The following is a 27468-nucleotide window of genomic DNA, read 5'->3' on the forward strand; positions in this document are numbered from 1 at the left end:
TAGAGATGAAAGCGGAAGGGTCATGATGGTCGGACAGTTTTTTCCTTTCTAATTTGTGTTAGCTTTAATATTTTTAGCTGTGGTGCTTTAAAGGGATGGATTTATAACCCAGAGAGGGTTTTCACGTGCTGACTGCATGTTGTTATTCTGTCAGTATGGTAAACGCTCTCCATAAAAATGCATCTCTAAATTCATCAGTTCTAAAGCACTGCTGTTTCCGTTTGTAACAAATCCACTGTCATCAAAATATATATATATATATATATTTTTTTTTGTGTGTGTGCATTTATTTTGCATTTATATTTATTGAATGTTTATCACTTACTTGTCTTTGCATTTTGTTGGTGCTATTTTTAAGTGTTGGTTTATGTTACGTACATATAGTACAGACAAATGACATTGTTTTAACAAGAAACTTCTCAAAACTCCTGCATTCTTTTCCATTTTGGTCCATCGTTTTGATTTGAAAAATCTGGATTTTCATTCTTAGAATTTCAAGATTGATCTTTAAATGTATGTGAATCAGTCTAATGGGTTTGTTGTTAGAAAACAAATGAATACATTTAAAATGTATAAACTAAGTCAATTAATACATAATCTATATTCTATCAATTTAAATGTATAAATACTGATAGTTTGTATTTATCTATAATGAAAATACTAAATATAAATATTATAAATAATAAAATATTCAAATATTTATAAATACAAAATATAAATTGTATTATTTGTCTGTACTATAAGTACAACATATTACATATTTAATTAAAATAGGAATAATATAGAATAAAAATATTAAAATATAAATACAAAATATTATATGTAATGTTTATCTGTGCTGTAAATACAAAACAACTATAGATGTTTTTTTAATATACTCTTTGACTGAATAAATAGAAGAATTGGAAAGTGAAATATTTATAGGCTATGTAGTCTTTTGAAGAAGAGTTACTGTTGGATGAAATACTGAAGTAGAAAATGGAAGCAAAGCCCTTTAGTTTGACCCTTTGTAGTATCTCCCGAGAGTCTGTGAAGAGGTCACAAGGAATAATGAATAGGTCTGACAACATCTTCATACAGCTAACTGTTTGAAACCATCAGTTTCCAGCGCTCTTCCCGGGACCTGCACTAGTATTTGTACTTGCCCTGTCAGTAGGCTGCTGCCGACCCTGGATGTCAGAGTATGTGTGTGTCCTATTTCTTAGAGGCCTCGGGGTTCAGACAGCCCTCTGCCCAGACCGCTTTCTCCCATTGGGCTCCAGCAGAGTCTGTCTGCACATCTAAACACACGTATCAGGTCTATTAAGAACATTCCTACATCTCTGTGAACTTCCAAGAGCTCAAACCTTCCTTGAGGAATTATATCAGAGGCTTATATCATGAAGAACCTCTAACATCCATGGAACACCAAGGTTAATTATAGTAGAAAAAGGTTCTTTAGATTATTATAATGGTCTTTACGCTTAGAAAAATTCACTGAAAGGTTCTATTTGGGACCCAAGATTGGTTCTTCTATGTAAACACTGCTATACCCCTCCTTTTGAAACCAACATTTCAACATACATACTACTTTTAGGGGAAGTTGTGGCTTAATGGTTAGCAAGTTTGACTCCTAACCCTAAAGTTGTGGGTTCGAGTCTTGGCCCAGCAATACCACGACTGAGGTTCCCTTGAGCAAGACACCAAACCCCCAACTGCCCCCCCGGGCGCCGCTGCATAAATGGCTGTTTATGGTGTGTGTGTGTGTGTGTTCACTGCCGTGTGTGTGGACTTTGGATGGGTTATAAGAGTATGGGTCACGATACTTGGCTGTATGTCACTTTCACTTTCTGTCACTTGACAGGCATGTAGGACAGCCTATCGTAATCCTTGGATCGAATAATATGATTGGACCAACATTTTATAGTCCTATGCCTTCCACATACAATATAAATAAACTTAGACCACTTAACTTATTGATTGCTATTGGGTTCTGAAGAGACTTTCAACCAGCATACCAAAAATATCTTTTCCCATGAATCTTTTAAGAGTATATGATTGTTTTACCTGTAAATAACATCAGGAGATGTTTTGCAGAATTTTCACGCAACCCTTTTACAGACAATAAAAGAATATAATGAAACATGGCTTTGGATCAATGTGTTGTGACAACATGAGAGTGAGTAAATTATGTTATAAATGTAATTCCTTTAAATAAAGGAAAGGAAATATTCTTTCTAGGCCTAACTTCCTTTTTCAAGTAGACATTTCCTGTTCAGAGATGGAAGCTCTCAACACATTAATAATGCAGAGAAATCGAGCTGTCATTGAAACAAAGGTGGCTCAGCGGTTGAGGTGAATGACTGATAAGCCGTGTTGCTGTGCCCTTGTGGTTTTGAACCTCTCTCTGGGGTTGTGATTAAAGATCTGGGCTGGTAACTGGAAGATTTGTTGGTTTGAACCATGAGACCGCTTGTAAAACTAATTTTACTTTTGATATTTCGCTTTATTATGGGGTTACAGGTGGGCACACATCCTGCTAATTATACAGAATAGATTGTAGTGTCCAGTTGTAAGTAGGTCATCAGATATTAGGCAAATTGTGTGTCATAAGGCTTTGACCCACTCCGACTATAATTGATTATGCAGAAAACTATTAGCACTCCTCATTTACAATTGAATTAATAATAGAACGTGAAAGGCTAATCATTTGACTAAAGGCCCCTTAATATGACTGCTGTCAAGTCTTCAGTGCATCTCCCAACACAAACATAATGCTCTGTTTTAGGGCTGTGCAAAAAATCGAATGTGATTTTAATGCACATCTCATCAGTAAAGACGCTCCTGTGATTAGAAGTATATCTCCAGCACGTGCGTTCAGATCAGGGTTGCCAGGTTTTCACAACAAATCCTTCCCAGTTGCTTCTCAAAACTAGTCCAAAACTAGCCCAATTGCGCTTCCAGAAGGTTCCCCGATAAAAAAATTGCTTCCCGGGGTTAAAATATATGTTTTTTAGCAGGGTTGCCTTGGTAAAATTCACATTTTAGGGGCTAAATATCACGTTATTTGTATTGGGGTCGCTTTGACTCGCAGACATGAAAAACAACCACAGACTTGGCAACACCGGTTGGCATTTACTACACTGAGCCGTAATTCACTGACAATCTACACAAAATCAATGTTAAAATCGCAGGCGATTCTTTGTCGATTTTGAAAACGATTTTGTGTCAGTTGTCGGTAGACTACGGCTCTGTGTAGTAACTGCGCTCCACCTGAACCAGTGTTGCCAAGTCTGCAATTTTTTTTCATGTCCGCGGTTTGAAGCAACCCCAATACCAATAACGTAATATTTAGCCTCTAAAATGCGAATTTTACCAGGGCAACCCTTCCAAAAAATGTATATTATAACCCGGGGAAGCAGTTTTCATTGGGCTAGTTTTGGACTAGTTTTAAGAAGCAACTGGGCAGGATTTGTTGTGGAAACCTGGCAACCCTGATCTGAACGCACCTGCTGGAGATATACTTCTAATTACAGGAGCATCTTTACTGATGAGATGCGCATGAAAATCGCAATCGATTTTTTGCACAGCCCTACTCTGTTTAGACCTCTGTTTGTAAAGTCATGGAAGACGGAGTCTGTGTACTGGGAAGGTAGCAAGTTCAATTAGTACAGCTATTAATTTAAAACTAGATAACATTTAGAATTTTAAAAAGGATTTGATTTTTGCAAATGAAAAGCAAACTCTTTCTGACACCCAAATTTAAAACAGTGTATTTATTGATTGATTGATTGATTACCATAGGTATTGTTAATAATAAAAATAGCCAACTAATGCCAACTAGACTTTCAAACAGTTCCAAGATAACATATAGACTTAAATTTTACTTTTTTTTTTTTTTTTTGGTGAGACATAAATACATAAATCATATCAATACTTTTTTTAAGATGAGCCCTTTGAGCAAGGCACCGAACCCCCAACTGCTCCCCGGACGGCATAGCAAAAATGGCTACAAATACACCTCACTTGGCTACACCTCATTTCACATCACTTTTTTCTTTTCTTTTTTCATCTGACATGTGTGCTTGAATAAGTTATTTTATGTGCACCTGAACACCTGTTTCCTTGTTGTGGTGCTCGTATGATTTTTTTGATTCGAACATCCAAACACAAAACCATCCAAACACTGTAGTCCTTGCCGTTTTTCATCTGAAATGAGCACACTTCTCATTCATGCCTAGCCAGAGGGCCACACGACAGCTGGTGGTTTTTCGATGGCTGTCTCTAAATGAGATGCCTCTTCATTCAGTCCTGCACAACACACACTACATTCACCCTTTGCGGTATAAACTCCTCAATGAGATTTAGTGTGCTTAGAAAAGCGATGTGTGCGTATGTGTGTGGGTGTTTCTGGGTCTGTAATTATGTTCGAACCCTCCAAGGAATCTGTTGAAAAGCCATTTTGGAAGCATTATCATTAAATATAGCTTACATCTTTGTGGTAATCAAGAAACACTTGTTAACCAAAAGACTGCTGCCAACATTTGCGTGATGGCTCCATCATGGGCTCCTCTCCATGGAGAATGACTCGGTTGCATCTCGATCAGCGATTCATCACAAATATAATGAGATAATGAGGTAGACGTGCTGGTGGGGAGGAAATATGAGGTCAGACTCCCAAACGTGACTCGGATCGGTTTCTTCTACATTAACCTTGCAGTAATTGAGTTCTAATAATCATAGGTGTAGGTGGGTAAATTGGAACGAAGTGTTCCATTTCTCAAGGCGTTTCCTGGTCTTTTTCCATCCCGACCCACAGACATCTCTCCCGCCACTCTTGGGTTGGAGGTTCATTTGCAGCTGGAGGGAAGGGGACGGGGTAAATAGAAAAAAAGCACTCTTGCGTCTCCTCCCCGCCTGTCCTCATAACGGCTCCCTCCTTCCAAACTCCATCCTGCTCCAGCTGTCTCCATCGCTGCCGTCTCTCCCGGGGGGGGGAGGAAGTTCCATCCCTTTAGCCAATCGGAGCAGCTGGTTCATGGTGGGGGAAAAATGGGGCGATGTGCAAACAGCTGCCTCAGTCAGACAGCTGAGGAGCCTGATTGCTCCCCAAACAAATGGTTTGTTCCCAGCATTCAACCAGATCCAAGTCCCCATCCTGCCATGGACAGAGGGTTAATCGCCCGATTTGGCTTCTTAGAATGATTTTTATCAGTCTTTTTAGCCAGAGTTTTGTCTTTCAACAAAGTTTTAAGCACCTTAAAACTTATTCTGACCAATAAATGCTAGCTCGGACAGGAAGAGATCATCGGAGTGACCGAACACTGCTATTTAGCGGCAGATTAAGGGCATCTATTTTGATGCTACTAATATTCAGCTTCAGCTCAAAGGAATTTTTAGATCTGTAGGATGTTTGTACTTGGACAAAATTCTTAATAAAAAAGCATTTTCTTCTTGATTTGATTTGCTGCATTTATTTGATGAAACACACAACAGCAACAAAAATATTAAAATATTAAAAATAACTACTTTCTATTTTAATATATTATGTAATTTATTCCTGTGACCCAAAGATGAGTTTTTGGTCTCATTATTCCAGTATTCAGTCACTGATCCATCATAAATCATTCTAACTCAGTATAAATCATTCTAATATTTGTGGAAACCACCTTGAATAGAAAGTATATTAGTATTTGAAATGGGAATCTTTTTTTTAACATCATAAATGTCAATTTTGATCAAATTGATATGGAGAGACACAGAGAATACTGTTGTCGTTATTTTGGTTTTCTTCACTTACAAAATGTATTCTCATCACTTCATTATGTTATGGTTGAATCACTGATGGCAGATGGACTATTCTGACGATGTCTTTAATAGTTTTCTGGACCTTGACAGTGTTACTTACTTGGCAGTCTATGGGACAGTCTCAAGCCACCTGGTTTTCATCCAAAATATCTTAAATTGTGTTTTGAAGACGAATAAAGCTTTTAGGAGTTTGGAACGACATGGGGTAAGTGTTTAATGACAATTTTCATTTTGGGGTGGAGTGTCCCTTTAATTGTATAAATCTAGACATGAAGAGTGAAATTTTACAGGTGTGCAAAAACCCTCTTAGATATTTGACAGTGTCTTAAATACTTAAAGGAAAATGCCACCATATTCCACTATGTTCTTCTTTCAAATTAGATGAGTTGATATGTACATTTCCTCTCCAATCTCAGTACGTGCACTCAATCGCTGTAGTGCACAGCACCGCTATGCTAGTGTTTAGCTTAGCACTATTCATTCCCATGGTGGAAGGGCACTTCGCAGCACTTTGACCTCGGTGCAGTAATATCCTCACTCTTCTGGAGTGAGGATATTACTGCGCCGAGGTCGAAGTGCTGCGAAGTGCCCTTCCACCATGGGAATGAATAGTGCTAAGCTAAACACTTACCCCATGTCGTACTAAAATCGCTTAGAAAATGCTACATGCTAGCATAGTGGAGCTGAGTGCTATAGTGATTGAGTGCATGCAGAAAGAAAATAGGGAAGAACATAGTGGAATATGGAAAAATGTTTTTCCTTTAAAGTGGTCTTGCTTATAGTCTCTCCCTTGAAATCCGATTTAATATTGACTTGAGAGGCGTTAAGATCATAGAGCCAGACAGCGGAGCAGAATTGCACTATTAGCACTGCATTAATAATGTAGGCACAAAGATAAGCACCACTGTGAATGTGCAAGGACGCTGGAGGGTCAGAATCCCGTTTCCTCCTCATCTTCTCCTGAGCTGTTCTGACCCCTGAGGTCCTCGCAGGCAGCTAGATGCATCTCTCTCCAATCTCTTGGAGAGATGATCAAACTCTTAAAGGGCTGCGCACTTTCCCAGCATCTTGGTGAGATCTCATTCCATTTGAGAACAATCCAGAAGACTTCAAATCGAGAAAGGTAGCCTTAGCTGACTGTTGGTGATGCTTCAAAATTGACAACATTTTCTTCCTTAATAAATGTTCTAGGTGGTGTTGCGTGCAATTAATCAGTAAACCAATTCCATAGGATGATTTTGTTTGGTTGAATATCCTGTTTCACTGTTTTAGTTTTATTGTTATGGTAGCTACCAACAGCCATCAACTTTTTAATATTGAGTTTCAGATGTAGATCCATCACGTTATGCAAGATTGTATGTGAAGTTTCATGTTCTTTTTATGAATCTAAAATTTGTACACTTTTTCAGCGAAAAATGTCTCTAGATATATTAAATTTAAAAGAAATACAGAAAAAAAGAAAGAAAACAAACCACAAATGCCCAAATAAGGATTAAATCTAATTTGTTATTATACATTCTTGATTATGCATGAAATTAATGAAAGTCAAATAGTTCATGTTGTAGAATTAGACTAAAGTCCTGTTTGGATGGGACTAGTTTTCCCTCAGGAGGTCAGGTGAATGTGTGTTTCACACAATTTATATTTGTATTATTGTGTTCAATCTTACATGTCTGTTTTTTTCAATCTGTCTCAGTCATCCTCTGAAAAATCGAATCCACCTGGATAGGACGATCTGTGATTATGATATATTATTATTCTTCTCATTTGTTTTGACCTTTGTCGGAAACCAATTAAACTATATTTTGCTTTATAGATTTGAACCACATTTCTGGATAAAATAGTTGGTGATTAATGTGAATAATGTGAAAGCTCCGGATCACTGTAGTAGCAGCATCAGATATGTCTTTTTCAGTGGGTTTCATGATGCTCACAGCAGACTCGTGCTTTTGAATGAAAGATGTGAACGTCAAGAGTAAAGCCATACCGTCACTGCAGCAGATGTTGAGCTGGTTTATCTGTTCTGTAAACTCGTTCTCCTCTATCGTCTCTGTTCGTGGCACGGAAAGTGAGAACCGCCTCTTGAAGTTCTTCATCTTATTCATGTCGCTGGACCAGAAGTCCTGCGGAGGATGCAAGAACAGTTTGAGTTAATGTGTTATTTACGAACATGTGATTATGACATTTGTTTCATTGTGCTCTTAGATGAAATCTGGCCTGATATTATTGGGTTCTCTCTTGTGTTTTTGTCTTTAAGAAGTTGAAGAATCTGAGATTAAATGTTTAAATTATGCTGCTTTTATGCTCTATCAGGGTGCCAAGTTTGGTGTTGGTTACAACAAAACTCCAATATATCAAGTCTGCAATCAAGAGTCAAAAGTCTGCAATCAAAATTCTTCCTAAAACAAATGATCTAAGCTGCTCCCTGATGTAATGAGTGATTCATTGAATCATGCAGTGAATGCTTTTGACTCGAGATGTGTGTGTGTGTGTGTGTGAGTGTGTGTGTGTGTGTGTGTTTTGTGCAAAGTTAGTACATAATGTCAGCTCCGACTTTGTTAAAACAACAATTATCATAGACGATAAATATCGCACACCCCATGTCCAACATCAGTGCTTTCTAAAGAGGTGCAAGACATCAAATACTATAATTCTCTTCACTACATTATGTCCTTTTTAAGTGATAAAGTGGTTGCTTTATGCATATGTACTAACACTTTGTTAAAAGACAGATTTAATGGGTTTTTAATAGTATAACATTTCTCCACAGCTGAAGTTCAGCTCAGTCTCACTAGAGCTTATCAAAATCTCTCACATTCTCTTCCTTTGCGCTCCTGCGTTACCAGGCAGAGCGGTTGCTAAGGGTTCCAGTGCTGTTCGTTTAAGTCTGGTTGTCAGATCGCGCTGTGTGCTTTACTAATTATTTTGAAAGTGGGAGACTAGCCTCTACTCCCATTGCCAATTAGCATCCGCTCCCCCTAAAATAACTGGGTCTCAGAGGGCCATTGTTTCTCAAATGACTCTGAAACAAAAAAATAAAATAAATACTAATTGTGCTAAAAAACTCAACAGAAAAACTTCCCTTTTCAGCTGTGGTGATGGTTTTATTCCCTCTCCTCTCAAACTTGTTTTCCGCCTCGTGTCCTCTCCCTCTCTTTGATTATACTGGTTGTTTCTACTAAAGATAATGATTTAGTCTTCCTGTCTTTGAAACATGACTCTCATAAGACGATAATTGCTCCATGCAGTCCAATCATAGGGCTGATGAAACACAGCATCTGCCTGAATAATCTTATCATCTACATCGTTTTTATGGAACGTTACTGGTTCTAGTATGGAACAACGTTAATCAATCAATCAATCTATATCTATCTATCTATCTATCTATCTATCTATCTATCTATCTATCTATCTATCTATCTATCTATCTATATTATATATATATATATATATATATATATATATATATATATATATATATAATATATAAATATATATATATATATATATATATATATATATATATATATATATACAGTAAAGACCAAAAGTTTATGTTTTTGAAAGAAGTTTCTTCTGCTCATCAAGCCTGCATTTATTTGATCAAAAATACAGAAAAAGCAGTAATATTGTGAAATATTATTACAACTTAAAATAATAGTTTTCTATTTGAATATACTTTTAAAAAAATAATTTATTCCTGTGATGCAAAGCTGAATTTTCAGCATCATTACTCCAGCCTTCAGTGTCACATGTAACATCCAGTCGATCACATGATCATATAAAAATCATTCTAATATTCTGATTTATTATGAGTGTTGGAAACAGTTCTGCTGTCTAATATATTTGATGAATAAAAGGTTAAAAATAACTGCATTTATTCAAAATAAATAAAAATCCTAATAATATATATTCTAATAATATATTTTCTTTACTATCACTTTTTATCAATTTAACACATCCTTGCTGAATAAAAGTATTGATTTTATTAAAAAAAAGAAAGAAAAACAATTACTGACCAGTAGTGTATATTGTTATTACAATATATATATATATATATATATATTTTCAACTTTGATAATGAATCATCATATTAGAATCATTTCTAAAGGATCATGTGATAAATGCAGGCTTGATGAGCAGAAGAAACTTCTTTCAAAAACATAAAAAATAGTAATGTTTCCAAACTTTTGGTCTGTACTGTATATATATATATATATATATATAGATAGATAGATAGATAGATAGATATATTTATATGGTATATTAACAATATTTTAATGTATGAATATTTTATATATATAACAAATATTTTAAAATATATGTGTGAATGGGTCTTTTTGAAAGAAAAATCAAGCTATTAGTGTCACTGAGATGAGTCTAAAACTGTCGGATTGAAAGGGCAGCATATTAACATGATTTTTAAAGATCTCAGTATCTTATAGCTTCCTAGCCTTAATTACACAGTGGACATATTTTATTGATATTCTCTCCCGCTTCCATATTCACTCTGATTGAATCCAACATCTCTTCCAAGTGTAATTACATCCCAAACTCCTGGGACCCTCCAAAGATGTGAGGGTGTCATAAGCAGATGTTAACCAAATCATCCGGAGAGGTGACCTTATATTCTCTGTCAAACTCTCTGTGGTTACTGGTTTTTCCTTCTGTAATTTATTCTAATTCTTATTCCAACGGAGAATTTCATCTCTGCAATGTTATTGCTGATAAAACTGAGTTTTTGTCTGACTTTACTAATGTGCTGCCAACTTACTGACACCCAAAGATTCCTCATGTACTTCAACTAATTTACAGCCTTCTCGTCTCGTTTGACCGACCCCGTCCATCAGCCACCGCCTCGCTGCCTTTTGCATTTGCTACGTGCCTCAGTTCCTCAGGGATCGCGGTGACTCAAAATAGAGCCACCTATCCTCCACCGCGATGCTATCTCCTCCAGACGCGTCTGAAGAAGCTGAAGGGATTCTCAGCGTGACTCATTCGGCACTCTGTACGCACTACGCTCCGTGGGGACGTGACTTGTCTTTGACAGGGAATCTATTAATAAGGTGTTTTTGGTTTGGTCGGTGGGCTGGTGGCTGATGTACACTGTGTTCCTGGAGTGGACCGCTTTCTGTTGAGACGCCACAGACCCCAGAGGGGTTTACAGGAGCTGCACATGCTGAAGTCATTGAAGAATAAGTAATAATGGAGAGCCGTGCAGCAGCCAGAAACACTGAATTTATCAAGGGTTTGTTGGATATATTTAAAACAATGGTGTCAGCTCACTGTAGAGCTGGAAGTCAAGCATTACTATTGCTTTTGTTGTTTAAATTAACAATTAACCGTCTTGCACTTTAATCTGGCCCTAATTCGTGAGAAATACATCGAATAATAGTAATAAAAAATATATAATAATAATAATAATATTGAATGAATGGAATTTGATTTGTGGCAGTTAAGTCTGGAATGTCTCCATGCAGTCGCTAGGAAGTTCTGAGTCTTGTGTAACTAGGGTATTGTTTAGAATGTTGCGATGCAGTTGCTAAGGTGTTTTGTGATTGTATTTTTCTGGGTGTAGTTTAGAATGTAGGTCTGCAGCACACTAGATTGTTGCTATGCAGTTGGTAGGGTGTTCGGAATCTCATTTAGAATGTTGCTACACGGTTGCTAGGATGTGCTGAGTGGTTTCTAAGCACATAGGTGCTCGTAATAAACAAAGTCAAGTTTGATGGCTAGCTTTAAATGCAGTGATGGTCTGTTACTGGCACTAGCTGGTAAAGCTGCTTCATGTAAACCAGTGTGATCTGCCAGAACTAGCTTGATTTGGGACATAAAACTTTTTATAGCTGTAAGCAGCATATTAAAGTGCTCAAGACAGTTGGTGTGTGGATTTCATGTTCATGTAATCATCTGTAACGGCGTTCATTAACTTGGATGTCATATAAACCAGCAGATTATGATTGCTCCATAATCTGCAGTCAGCAGTCAACTCTTTTGTTCTGTGGCTAAAGCTTTTAATTGGTGATATGGATGTGGGCTCAATACCATCGTCAGAATTAAAAGACAATTAACATGATTGTCCATTCATTTTCAACAGACCAGTCAGGCCAGCAGTGTAGAAACGTGCAGTAAATGTTTCGAAAAGCTCCCATTATAATCTATTGCATTACCTGCTTTATTTTATTTACTCGTAAGAAGTGTGTTTATATTTATAATTTAACAATAATATAATAATTTATATATATATATATATATATATATATATATATATATATATATATATATATATATATATATATAGTGTACTATATGTTTCATTAAGCGGTGTGTAATATCTATTGTCTACAATAATACCATAGTTGTTATTTAACAATGTGCATGTTGACATTATCAAGTGTTTAAGAGTAAATAAAAATATTATTACTTAACTATAATACATTTTATAAATATATATATTTAAAAAAACATATAGAGATATTTTTTTTACTTTCATAAATCACACAGTGACAAAACATGTATTGAGAGTCCAAAAGTATTTAGTGCGTGATGAAGCCTATTAGAACATATTATTGCCCCTATATTTCAAGTCATTAATGATTTATTTAACTTTTTAACGTAACTTTTTATTAAGTAAGAGTGCCTTTTCCTGAATATCAGTGCATGAGCGAGATCACAAATGTTGTATTGAATTTAGTTCAACAAATAGATATAAGTGAGTTGCATTTTAGACATAATATTGTACGTTTTTCTGTTTCGGCAACTAAAATAGTTCCAAACAAGTTTAGATCAGAGCATTGCTGCATCTCAGGGAAACACTGCTGTTTCTGTCCTGAATCAATCACTTTTGAATGAATCTTTTGAGTCAATAGCACACCCTAGTTTTATTTTATATTAAATTTAGATTTTCTTCTCTTTAGCTTTGTGTTAATATTAAGCTTTAGATGCCTTATTAAATCCTTGGATCAGGGAATACTTTTCTCATAAATTTTCTTATTTTCTTTAATTATTAATTCTATATGTATATGTGACCTGAAGGCCTCTGGTGAATGAAATTAGTTAACCACAGTATTAATGAAAAAAGTATGAAATTCATTCATTATTATAATATAAGCTTCTGAAGGACATGTTGTAAATACAGCCATGCAGTTTTCATGGGTGACGTTTTGTCAAATCTGACCCTTGAATTAATATAATATCAGAATCACACTCTATTGTCTTTTTAATTGCATTATTCACCCCTCCTCTCCTTCCAGTTTTTCGGTTACTCTATACATCATTTTCCCTCAATCGTGTTTATCTCTGCTGAGCGCGTCAATAGGTGGTGGTGGTCTTAATTTAGCTCTGCGCTGATAGCAAAGCAGAACACAGCAGTCTGATCTGTATTGACCTCTGAATGAGTCCACCCTCCACCGAAAAGCCCCTGCTGTCCTTGACTATCCCTCTCCATCTCCCGCCAGACGCCAAGATCAAAGATCACATTAACATTGGTGAGATGTGCAGAGGCACTGGATGTTTAACCTCTCTGTCTGTGTGCACTTGTTGTATGCCACAAAACAAGGCACAAACAGCAGATAAAAGTCAACTTTTAGATTTCCTGAAGAAAATTTAAGTGCAAAAGTCACCACCATGTACGCATGTGCGATATTTATTGTCTATGATATTATCATAATCTATAAAATCCAAAAGCATTCAATGTGTAATGAAAGCAAAAATATCCCTGCATGGTTTTTGTTTTTAGATTTGAGATATATTATAGTTAAGTAATATCACACAAGCAAGAGTGACGTTTTGAATGAACTTCATACAACAGTTTTAAAAAAATAAGTTAATATTGAGTGAGTTACATTATAGCTCAACATTGTCTGATTTTTCTGTTTTGCCAACACAAATAGTACCAATTAAAGTTGGAGCAGAACTTTTGTTCATCTCACAGCACACCTGAGGTGTTTCCAGTGTTAATTTCGTTGACTAAATATTTTCGTCATTATTTTCGTCACGAATATATTTTTGCGGACGAAAACTAAACGAAAACTAAAATAGAAGGCACTGATGAAGACTAAAACTATGACTAAATTGATTGACATTATCGTCAACGAATAAAGGATGAGACGAAAATAGGCTGTGACGAAAATCAAATCAGCAGACGGGAGAGATGCGAGGAATGAGCAAAAGAACCGGCAAAACGGAACAGGCGAGACTGCATGAGAGAAGAGAACCAATCCGAGCCTGACTTATTGAGACGTGAAGCGAAGGTTTTCAGTTTTTAAATGAGCTCCCGGGAAGTCGACATTCGAAGAGGTGATGTCTAAAAAAGCGACAAAATGTCCACAGCTCACTTCACGTTTGACGACGAACAAAACAAAACAAAGTGTAAAGCACGCAGAGCGCTCATTCGTGGCAAGAACACAACCAATTTGAAAAGACATTTACAGACGAGCCACCTGGACATTTTCTCAAATGTAATTTCACAACGATGTTCTTTTGTTTATTGAGCTAAGCAAAATTGGAAGACTGCAGTGCGTAGATGTTGTAGCATTAAATATTACGAACTGAAAAGTACTGTAAAATAGCCCCTTCTTCCAGTTAGATGAGAGCACAATACTAATACGTAATATTATGATACATACATTTGATTAATACCAATGTTTAGTATATTTTATAATGTTCTACTTGTTGACAATATCACAAATATTTCTTTATTAGTCATGTGAAGCGTGAATGTTCAAATCCTATCATTATACATACTAATCTAGCAATATTGTAGTATTTAAAACATACAATATTGCTAGACAAATGAATACCTTATAAAATCTTGTTACTTTTTTTATCCACCCAACTTATTAAATATTTACTTTAAATGTATGCACTTATTGTTCAGCTCAGCTGTAAGCCTTAAGGTCCTGGACCTAACTTTATTTTTCTTTTATTGATGGTCAGTTGGCAGCTAGTTATTGTTTACATTATCATGACAGTGTTTGTTGCTGCATAAAAGCTTTTGAATCGAAATAAAGACACAGTTGTGTTGAAATAAAGTTGAATTTGTGTTTTATATATTTTGGTTAAGTTGGTTACCTATACCAGCTGTAAAAAATTGTCTAGTAAATCTGTTATTGATTTTAGTCTTATTTTAGTCGACTAAAATACCAAGCAATTTTAGTCGACTAAAATAAGACTAAAATTAAAACAAATCAGATGACTAAAACTAAAAAGAATTATAGTCAAAAGACTAAGACTAAAACTAAATTAAAATTTCGTGTCAAAATTAACACTGGGTGTTTCATTTCTAATGAATTTGTTTTTGAAGGAATGATTTGAGTCAATGATTCATAAAATCCATTCATAAAGAGAGCCACTTGCTTCATTTCTAAATGAATCAGGCATTTTGAAAGAATCGTTTGAATGAATCACACTTTAATCGCTCAACAATGGACTGACCAGCCACCTACAGGCCGTTTTAGATACATAATTATTTATCAATGACAGGCCTAAACCAGTACCAGCATAAAACACACTCATCAAAATATCAGTTATCATTATCAAAAATTTACAATATCTGTGGTTGTTAGAAGCATTTTGGGACAGTTCACCAAAAAAAGGAAGAAAATTGTCTTCATTTACTCACCCCTCAATATATTTTAAAGATGTTTGAATTTCTTTCAGCTGTTGAACATAAAGAAAGATATTCTGAAGAATGCTTGCAACCAAACAGTTGACTTTTAATGTGTGTGCAAAATACTGTGGAAGTCAGTGGCTATTGTTTGGTTACCTAAGTTCTTAAAAATGTCTTAACCAGTCTTAAGTGTCAAATTCCGGAAATCCAGAAAATAATCTGAAAGCTGAATAAATATAAGCTTTCCATTGATGTATGGTTTGTTTGGATAGGACAATATTTGGCCGAGATACAACTATTTGAAAATCTGGAATCTGAGGGTACAAAACAATCGAAATACTGAGAAAATCGTCTATAAAGTTGTCCAAATGAAGTTATTAGCAATGCATATTACTAATCAAAAATTAAGTTTTGATATATTTACGGTAGGAAATTTACAAATATCCTCATGGACCATGATCTTTACTTAATATTATAATGATTTTTTGGCATTAAAGAAAAATTAAGAATTTTGACCCATACATTGTATTGTTGGCTTTTGTTGCAAATATACCCCAGCGACTTATTTCTATATATATATATATATATATATATATATATATATATATATATACACACCCAGAATATATTTACTTTCCTTGAATGAGCTATGCCTTTAAGCCTCTGTGATATTCTGGTCTCTTTGAATTTTTTTTTTTTTTACCATGCGTCCATCTAATATTAATATTACGGTTTATGCAATAGTAATTCAATTCCCTTTATAAAATAGTGCACAAAAAAGACACTTTGATTTAAATCCACCTTTCTCTCTCCGCTTGCACTCTTAATTGCTCTTTGCCAGAAATGCATTCCAAATCAGGATGCGCCCCATTTGTCTTCTTTACATACTACAGATCTAGCTTTGCACGGACCAGAGAGCACACACTGGCACATTGTGCGCCCGGCCAAAAGGCAAATATCCATGCAGGTCTCATTCACAGCCCCGCATACAGAGCAAAAAGTGCAACCAGAACCCCTGCATGGCAAAACACACCGAAAAACAAACCCTAATTTAGCTATTCACAGACACTGTAGACCGGACACTCAGCGGGGTACGGCGGTTTTGATTGGGAACACGACTTCCCACATGAAAAGATGTGAGAAAATAATGAGAAGATTCTGATCTCTCTGACAGAGTTTGGCCGCCATCATCAAATGGCATCTGCTTTCGTTCTTGTGCCAGATCAACTTGGCCCTCGGCTCTGAGCAGAAAAACCCATCATTTGGCAGTGGGACACCCTTGATGGTGCAACAGTGATGTCTCAAGCTGCTTTCTCTACGGTTGTGTGTCAGAATAATTCGCCTTTTTCTGTGTTCGTCCAAACTAGAGAGAAAACATAAAGGCATTTTTGACTCATCTGCCTATTAGATTCCCACTCATGGCTACGAGAGACAGTCGGATGGGGTTTGATTCCAGGTTGGACCCCTTTTTGTTTCCCCAAAGAATCATCCAGCCGCAAGGTCATCGTCACAGGGCTATTGTTCAAAGAATGGAGCTCAAATCCAGTTACAAGTCTGGTTTTTGAATGTGTTAGGAAACTTTTCAAGCTCTCACACACCCTGCAGAGATTGTTTGCGACATTAAAAACAATGTTTTTTCTCTCATCTGGCTTTGCTGCTGCAATTACAATACTGGCATTACTGCACAGATGTCCATCCACCAAGTCCATTTATTGAACAATGAGAAAACAACATGACATTTTCTTCTGGCGAACACGTCTAAGCCCTCAAGCCGAGCCGCGTCAGTGCATTGTGGAGGCTGGGTACTGACGTACAGAGAGGGAAATCATTCCACCTACACTTTAATTGATACTTAGGCACCCATGGGTTGGCTTCATTCAATACCGTGGCTGCTCAGACGCTAGTTTTCGTCCAGGGAGAGAGCATGCAGAGAGGCTTCGAGGAGATCTCGTGGTGCTGAACAGTATTGTGATTTGATTCGAAGGTGAAAAAGGATATCCTCGTCTCATGCACAATGAAATGACAGCTTGTTGCTTGTAATTGTACAGAGGAAATGTCATTGGTAATCAACAGTAGCGCTGAAGTTTTCAGCTTTCTGTCAAATACCAGGGGATTGATTTGGAAAATGATATATATGTAAGGACATGCATATTAGGATATTTCCTCCTCCGATTTCTTCCTCTGTTTCACTGTTTTTATAGACATTGGCTATAGTTTACTGGGTTTGTAAGACACTTTCCCCAAAAAATATAGAGACAATGTGCTTCTTTATGGCAAAATGTTTATTATTTTAATGTACTCTAATTTGATGTCTTTATCTGCTACCTGTTTGTCTCTATTTTTTAAACATACAAATATTTATTTTGTGTTTATTTTGGTGGTTGTGTCTTATGTCTTACATACTTCTTTAAATCTGCAAATAAATAAATACATTAATAATAATAGAGGAACTTTTTACATTTTGGTGCACAATATATGTTGATTATTGGGTGATAATAGATTTTTAGTTTATTTAATTGTATAATGGCTGATACAGAATATTTAAATTTTTTTGCATGCTTATTTCTGCTAATTATTGCAGTTTTAGATTTTTTTGTTTCTAGCGCTGACTTTAATTTAATCTTAAATAATAGTTTAATAATGAATAATAAAATATTATACAAATATTATGATTTCTAAATTCACTTCTAAATAAAAATATATTTATTTGTTTATTTTGCACACAATAGTATTTAATTTTAACAGCCATAATATAATAATATTTATTTTAAAATTAAAAAAAATATATAAAATGTATTGATTTTTAATATCAGGGATTTATTGGTTAACAGCCATAATATAATAATATTTGTTTTTTAATTAAAAAAAAAAAAAAAAAAAAAATATATATATATATATATATATATATATATATAAAATTGATTGAATTTTGATATCAGGGATTTATTGGTTAACATCACAATATTAAATAGCTTGTCATTATCAGCTATCATTCTGATATCAGTAATACTTAATTTAGTTTTTCTTCCTTCTTAATTTTTTTAAAAGACCAGATTTATGTGTATACAGGTGCTGGTCATATAATTAGAATATCATCAAAAAGTTGATTTATTTGACTAATTCCAATTAAAAAGTGAAACTTGTATATTATATTTATTCATTACACACAGATATATTTTAAATGTTTATTTCTTTTAATTTTGATGATTATAACTGACAACTAAGGAAAATCCCAAATTCAGTATCTCATTAAATTAGAATATTGTGAAAAGGTTCAATACTGAAGACACCTGGTGCCACACTCTAATCAGCTAATTAACTCAAAACACCTGCAAACCCTTTAAATGGTCTCATTCTTGTTTTGTAGGCTACACAATCATGGGGAAGACTGCTGACTTGACAGTTGTCCAAAAGATGAACATTGAAACCTTGCACAAGGAGAATAATAAACGTTTGAAATATATCAGTTTGTGTGTAATGAATGAATAAAATATACAAGTTTCCCTTTTTGAATGGAATTAGTGAAATCAACTTTCAAGAAAGAAGGAAAGAAAGTAGGAATATTTTGTATGTCATGTGGGATCAATTTCAAACAGAAAGAAAGAGAATGTGATTCATGCGTTTGACATATTTTGTTTAGATTTGCTCTGAACATACTGTATTGCAGCTTTTCTAGAAAACAACTCATCCAGAAACAGTCATCATATTTTGTACAAACCCTTGACTCTCTTAATATGTGTCCGTAAAAAGATGACCTAGATCCTGTCAGACGCTCAGGGGATCGACTGAGTCATTCATCTGGAAGTGCACTCCTGTAATGTCGTCTCAGGGGGAATAAAGGTGCTAGTCTAGTAAGAGGAAAAATCCAGGAATCCGCCATTCATCATGTCCAGAGTCTTTTGCATTAGCTTTCATATTCCCATACCGCTGCAACGATTTGTTGAGACATTGCTGTTAAAAGTCCTGAAACCATTTGGGCCTGAAATTGCGGGGCTGTTTTTAAAGCTGATAATAAAAGGCAACAGATAATGACATGTTTTACCTCCAGATTTGCCAATATTCAGTATAAAATGAGTGAAAACAATGGCCTGCATTGCACTTTATCCTTGCAGTTGTTTGAATTAATCAGTAAAGAGAGGAATGACTAATTAGGGATAGTGTTTTAGGAGAAAACACAGATTGCTTTCTTTCTCTTTATTGCTCTGTTTCAGTGCTAGTTTTGGGGAAGTTGTGAGGACACAGTGGAGGTGGAATAAACATGACCAGTCGGGGGTCTAGACAGATTAATGAGGACAAGAATCCCCTTCACCTGGCCCTTCGACACACAATAAAACAGTGTTTTACTTTTGTTCTGGCATTTTAATGAATCATGATCTCTCACAGAGCTGTGGATAGTTTCTCTGTATTAAAAAACAATAATATCTCAGTCTCAGAGGCCTAGTGGGTAGAAATATGAGTGTGGAAATGGCCTGAGGAGAATCTGATTGCCCACAGGTGACTCCTTCATAGATCAGGGTACATCATTTTCTCAGATAAGTATCCTTCTCACAGATTTTTCTCCTGAAATTAACATAGGCACGAATGATTGAATAGTTGACGCATATTAGGAGTGTTATATATATATATATATATATATATATATATATATATATATATATATATATATATATATATATATATATATATATATAAAATTGTTTTTTTAATAATATATATATATTTTATATATGTTTATAAATATATATATAAAATTGTTTTTTTAATAATATATATATATATATTTTATATATGTTTATAAATATATATATATATATATATATATATAAAATTGTTTTTTTAATAATATATATATATTTTATATATGTTTTTTTCTAAGGAATAAATCTTTAATATTAAACATCCTTTTTTATATTATTTTATTTTATTTATTTTTAATAATTTGCTTTGAAATAGATTTGCTTTCATATTGAACAATTAGATAAGAAATATTTTCTTTCATATTGAGCTTGCTGTTGTTGTCTAGAAGAAAGTGAGATACTGAAAAGATGATTTGTCATTTGTGATTTCTTTCCCATAGGTGATTCCAAAGATAATTTTCTTATCCGTGCATCATATTAGGTATATTTACAACTGATGCACGTATAGGTTCTATCTAATCTAATGTATTAAATCAGCCTACCTGTCGATCAGAAGATTCATGTCCATCATCTAAAGATGGTTTGCCACTGCAATAATGCTTTTATGGCTGCATTAGGAAGTAACCTAGATTTTCAATTCTGATTCAAACCCAAACCACATAAAGACTCAGGGCTCAGTCCTGTGGTCAGATTAGTTTATGCCTCAGTGACAGGACTGCTTGTTCAGATGCATGCTTCAGTGATGTTTGCTACACACAATATGTTGTGTGTAGCAATACAAAACGTTGGCCTTGTTTTTCAGAATGGCACCGCTACAAGCATTTACACTGGATTCCTCCTGGAAAACACCATCCTTCTGTCCACCAAAGCCTGTTCTTTTAGGAAGCCAAAATGAAAAGAAATAAAATCTGAATGGTTATTTTTTTTTTTTTTTTTTTACTATTGTGTTGTCAGTTGTCAGGGCTAAAGAATGCGAATAGAATATTTACATATTTGTGGTAAAAATATACATTTATATTTGCTGTGGACAGGAAAGTTTTATATGCATTGATTTTTTGTGATTTGGTGAGGAGATGTTAGTCAATTTCATCTTTAGAGTGTGCACTGTGTTCAAGATTCTGATTCTCAAACAAAAGTGACTCTTATGAACAGATTCTTTTTAATGAATCATTCTCAAACTTACAACTACCCGTATTTTCCTGCGACTTATAGTCAGGTGCGACTTATTTATCAAAATTAATTTGACATGAACCAAGAGAAATGAACCAAGAGAAATGAACTAAGAGAAAACATTACCTTCTCCAGCCACGAGGCTGAGGTTTCTAAATAAATGCGACTTATAGTCCAGTGCGACTTATATATGTTTTTTTCCTCATCATGACATATTTTTTGGACTGGTACGACTTATACTCAGGTGCGACTTATAGTCCGGAAAATACGGTATATTGGTTTGAACTGGTCTAACAAATGACTCAATGAAGTCTTATTTTCTCTCAGTTTTTTGTCATATCTGATTTGATATGTTTGTTTTGCAAGTTTAATCACCAACTTGTGTCAATGTGTAGTTAACAACAGAGAAACATGCACAGTAGATCTTTGTTGTGATGACTGGTATTGCAATTACAAATATCAAATAAGTGATGTACTGGCTTTTGTTTAGTGGGTTACTGGCTTTTGTACTGGCTATTGTTTAGTGGGTTATTTAAAAAATATGTGAAATGTATGTAGTTTTTTTTTCAGATAGAACTTAAATTTGAACTTAACTGCATTTAATCAACTGAAATGGTGTTAATATTTTTTATTAATTATTTTGTTTTGTTTTGACAGGATTTAAGCTTTGATATTGAGCCTCCTGTTATTTTGTTTTGTTTTGTTTTGTTTTGGAAGGAATTATTCTTTGATATTTAACCTCCTGTTATTTTATTTTATTTTACTTTACCTTTTAATACACTGACAACCAACTTAAAAATACAAAATAATGCAATGAAGATTAATTTAACAACATAAGATGTAACGTAAAACCCTAATGCAAAATTACATGTAATGCCTCATTAGATCTATTACAGTTTTACACCATAGAGTAAGGGAACATTAGGTTTTTACCATAGAATTTACCATACCATATAAATTGCAATTATTTCTTACAGTGTATCCTTAGGCCCAGTTATAAGGTTGAATTTACTATAAGGGAGAACTTTGCTTCAGAACAACCATATATTATATTGAGAGATTATGTTATTTGGCAATGTAAATTCTTTTGGTTCCTAAACGTTTCATTTTGGGCGCCAGTGGCTTTCTAGCCATTTTATTATCTGGAGCCAACGGTTGATTGAATGCACTGTAACTGACCTCGTACGACGGGTCGTCTGGCCCCAACGGTTGTGAAATTGAGATGTCCCCCTTAAGATGGATGGCGATACCTCACACACGTATCGCCCCAATACAATATTCCTGCCTGTCAAGCTGAAAATCCTGCGATTAAACTAAGACAAATGGCTTCCACGGACGCGAAGACAGCTTAATATTTGGCATAGCTGAAAACGACATGACAGAAAGAGCTGTTTGTCACTGCCTTTGGCTTCATGGCATGTGTGGACATAGATAAAGATGCATATTACTTTGACTACCACATTAGACTGTCATTTTCAGAAAGGAGTGAGCTGTGAAAGATGCATTAGTAATGTTGTTAGTGCCGGTGTCATATAATTTTCCCTCATTTGCTCGTACACTTTTCATTATATGAGTAAACACTTGACATGGGTCCAAAATGCACATAAATCTGGAGGAGGGAGTGATTATATATTTTTAGAAAGCCTAGCAGCAATAAATGCCTGTTGTTCCCCGTCCCATTTAGATGAAGCAATAAAGACGACCTTTTGTTTTCACTGTAAGCATCGCTATAACCAGAGCCAGAGATGTCATGTTGCACTACAAGAAGCTCTTTCTTTAGTTATGTAGATGCACAAACCAAAGAAATGTTCAGGAGTCGAGCTAAAACAATGGCTCTAGTGTTCCTCTCATTTAAAAAAGACAACAAAACACAACCACACATTATCAACTAAACATGTTTAATAGCTGTGCTAGTGTTTCGTTCAGCTGGCTCACAGTTACGTGAAACCAAGCCTGGTGAGAAAGAGCAAACTGTTTTTATCAAGACTACACGGCCATTCTGTTGCTTTTTTAGACATATCCTGCTGTGACGATTGCTAGCGGTCCCTATATGTTGTCAAAAATTTGAGCGATCCATAAAAACAGCATTTTGCTTTTGTTTTATGTAAAGTCAGTATGTTGCCCTTTTAATGAGTAACTGGATAAACTTGAAATGCTGGGCAACATTCCTGTGAAGACCTTCCTTTATTTACTGCAAACAGCAGGCTAGCTACTGTAAACATTACTGGGAACGAGCTAAGATGAGGCACACATGAGCGTTAGCGCTTTTGCTAAGCTCTCGCTCTCTTACTACTTTTATGTAACCTGTCTATCTCTGATTGCTTTAGGATCAGATGTTGCTTTTTCACAGTTCAAGAGACTTTATAGGCTTTTGGGCAATGCTTATGCATCTGTGTTTCTCCTCAAATTAATTTGTCTTTTTTTTAAGGCTAAAGCTATAAACAAAATATATGTGGAAATTAACTTAGTTTGAATATTCATGTTTATGTTGAGATCATTGACTTGATTTCAGACTTCTGAAACCAGGAAATGTGTGATTACTGTTTTTTTTTTTTTAGATTATTTTTTATATATAATTGTATAAATATTTATTATTTTGTAATATAATATTATATTGATTAAATGAATGTTATCTTGGAAGATTTTAATGCAAGAGAGTTTGTAGAGTTTATAATGAGATTTAATTAATTTCAGACTTCTGGAGACGTGTTATTACTAAAAAAAAAATATATATATTATATAATCTTGGTAACTTTATATTATATTATATTATATTATATTATATTATATTATATTATATTATTATATTAAATTTTTTATCTTGGATAATTTAATAGATGTTTGAGTTTATACTGATATAACTGACTTTTTATTGCAAACTTTTGAAACTATATGAAGCGTGATTATTGTATATCAAATTTAAATTATATACATTTTGTTGATTTTGATAAAAATTTGATATGTTTGAGTTTGTATTGTCTCCTCTGACTTTTGATCGCAGACTTATAAACTATTAGAGATGTGTATATGCTCTATAATATACATGTTATATTAAAATATATTTAAAATATATTGAGACCTCTTTTGACTGCAGATTTTGGTATCTTGGCAAATCTGGGCATAGTGTGAGATATTACAGAGATCTAAAACTCTTTAGAAGATGTGTGGTTTTGTGGAGCTTTTGGGATGAGAAATATTTGTGAAGAAAGAGACCAATGCAAGAGTCTCTGTTTGAGCTAAATGTTGCTCTAATTTGTGATTTTTCTATTCTATATTACCATAACTAAAAAATGAGTCTGTCACTGCTGAACAGAGTCCGTTTAGGCAACAACACAGATAATAAAGACATACAGCTAAATGACTAGCCACATGTGAAATATGGTTTTCTGTGCAGGATTTAACACGTCAGTATGTGCTGTGTTGAAAGGAACCGGACCCATGCAGGTTTGCTAGAGGCTGCACAGAAGCTATGACCCATAAATGGCCCCAACGAGTGATAATTTATAGAAAAAAAGTGTGTTTGACAGGGTAACTACCTCAGAGCTGCTGGATGACTAGCTCTGTTTGCACTGTGGGTGGCACATCCTCACCCTGATTCACCGGGATAAGACTGATCTGAGAAAAGTAGTTTTTTCTTTAAAATGCCAAAATGAAGGGGTTAAATGACCACAAACAGCCACATGCAACACATGCGGGACTTTACAGTGACTAACATGCATTACAGGTCTTATGCGTCATCCCACATTCCAGGGGTCACTTTAAATAATTCAGATGTAATGAAATTGGCAGAAACCTTGCCAGAACTACAGGTGCTAAACATGCACTGCCAGAAAAAAGGTTCAAAAGCTGTCACTGGTGCAGTACCTTTTCCAAAGGTTTATATATTATAGGTACCTTATATTAGGTGCTAATATACATGCATTAGGGGTAAATAAGGTACCTTCTGAAAAGGTACCACCTCAGTGACAGCTTCTGTATCGGTTGTATTTTCTGAGAGTATAGTTGGCCGATATGTACATATTCCACACAAGCCGAAGCCAAAGTTCTGTCAACTGTCCCTGGACTCGGAAATCATTTTCAAGCCCCAAAGGCTTGAGTCCAAGTCAAGTCTGTGACAAGTCTGAGGTCATTAGAAGTTGTACTCGAGACCGGACTTGGACCAGTGTTTGTGTTTTTTTTTTTTTTTTATGTGGTTGCCAGGCTGTTCTGTGTGTTTTTATTGTGTTGCTATGCAATTGCTACACTGTTCTGAGTGTTATTTGTTGCTAGGTAATTGCTACACTGTTCTGAATTTTTTGTTAATGTTTCTACAGTATGTGGTTGTTTTTGCTACTGTATGCGGTTGTTACTGTATGTAGTTCAGATTATTTTTATGTGGTTGGAAGGTTTTATTTTTAGTCTGTTGCTGTGCAGTTGTCTGCTAATTTTAAATGCTTTAAGTGTATGGGTTTTATTGCGTTTCTAGGCTTTGTGTGATTGTGTCTTTACTTTATAGGGTGTTCAGTATGTTGCTGTGTGGTTTCTGGGTTTGTGGGCATTCTGGGTGGTTTAAGTCTGTTACTGTATTATGAATGTTTTTTAACGTATAAACATTATTTAATGTATGAAGTAAAAAATAATCTAGTAATATATGGAAGCATATGGGTAGCATTATTCAATTTGGGATGTAATATGCAAAATGACAATGCAATATGTAAAATGGCAATGCATTTCTGTATTTACATTTACATTTTCCAATACATTTGTGCAACGTTTGGTGCAAAATGAAAATGAAAATTAAATTACATAATTTTCATTTGCCATTTCCTACACCAGTTTTAATATGTAAAATGAATATTAATTTTAACGCTTTATAAGTTGCAAAATTAAAATGAAAATGTATTACAGAAATTATTAGATATGTCTAACATGTTAAAGCAAAAACTGTGGCAAAATGATCATTTAAATGCTATTTTTCTTAAATGCATTAACACTCACAGTCAAGACACTTACCGATTGCATTTTCATTCGGTGTCCCGCAATGAATGTAGCAAAACTCAATGTACACATTGAAAATGCATTCCGAGCCGATCACATGTCCCCGCCCTCGCGCCACGTCAATCATTGTGTGAACAAGGCGGGGCTTGCAGAAGGTCAAGAGACTCAAGTCTCAAGAAGAAGATTCAATCAAGTGAGACAACATGGACAAGACAGTTGGTCCGTGTATGTTTTGATCATTTCGGTTTATGGCTTCAATATTTCATTCGGACTTGTGGGCGGAGCTGAAACGCTGCTTTCATCTGATTGGTCGAATCGGATCGGTTTTCATTTGACAGCCTTCAGCTCGGTCTTGTCATTCTTTCAGGCAAAATAAGAGTCAGTGCCAGTGAAGCACTGAAATGTCTGAAACTACGCTCACTGTTAATTAGCATAATATTTGAATCAGATGTAGCTGGGCACATAATTCGTGCTGCTGAGACCTGCAAATTATTTCTAGGTTGTAGTATTGTATGATTATTGTCCCACTGATAAATACAGTGCAAATAGTTCTGTCCCTTTGGATAACAGTGAAGTGGAAATTAAAATCAATAATAGACTGAACAGTCCCATGTCTTTAACATTTACCACTCTCATCTTTTAAGTCATAAGGCACTAGGTATGTGTGTGTGTGTGTGTGCGTGTGTGTGTGACATTAATAAATAATTGTAAAAATGAATATAGTTACATTTCTAAATAAAAATAGTAAAATTAGCTCTATGCTGCTCAGTGCTCCTGTAGCCTACCTCAGAGCGCCCTCTCGCGGCTGTAGACGGTAATGATTCTCTTGGTCTTGAATAAATGTGACATATAGTCCAGTGCGACTTATATATGTTTTTTTCCTCGTCATGACGTATTTTTGGACTGATGCAACTTATACCGAAAAATACAGTTAACATTATTATTATTATTTATTATGAGAGTAATTGACACAGACTAGAACTTTAATGTTTCACCCAATTCAGCTCATATCTTTAGACTCGTCCGACTGGTGTTGCTTGTATAACTGTCCAGACTTACCTTCCCAAAAAATCCTATTTAATTTTATTTCATAAATTTAACTATATTTATTTCCACTTTACTGTTATCCAAAGGGACAGAACTATTTGCACTGTTTTTATCAGTGGGACAATATTCATACAATACTACAACCTAGAAATAATTTGCAGGTCTCAGTAGCATGAATTATGTGCCCAGCTACATCTGATTCAAATATTATGCTAATTAACAGTGAGTGTAGTTTCAGAC

The 27468-nt window shown here is 34.9% G+C and overlaps 1 protein-coding gene across 1 annotated transcript in view; it reads right to left on the reverse strand.

The window, feature by feature from the left end:
- Nucleotides 1–27468, reverse strand: part of LOC128022096 (cyclin-dependent kinase 18) — a 64908-nt gene that overhangs the window by 32276 nt on the left and 5164 nt on the right. Inside the window, exon 2 of the mRNA XM_052609336.1 lies at nt 7775–7910. Coding sequence (XP_052465296.1) covers nt 7775–7892 — 118 coding nt within the window. The 5' untranslated portion in view covers nt 7893–7910. The remainder of the gene's footprint in view (nt 1–7774; nt 7911–27468) is intronic.

This window comes from Carassius gibelio, chromosome A11, assembly GCF_023724105.1.
Source record: "Carassius gibelio isolate Cgi1373 ecotype wild population from Czech Republic chromosome A11, carGib1.2-hapl.c, whole genome shotgun sequence".
In the NCBI taxonomy this organism is placed as follows: Eukaryota; Metazoa; Chordata; class Actinopteri; order Cypriniformes; family Cyprinidae; genus Carassius; species Carassius gibelio.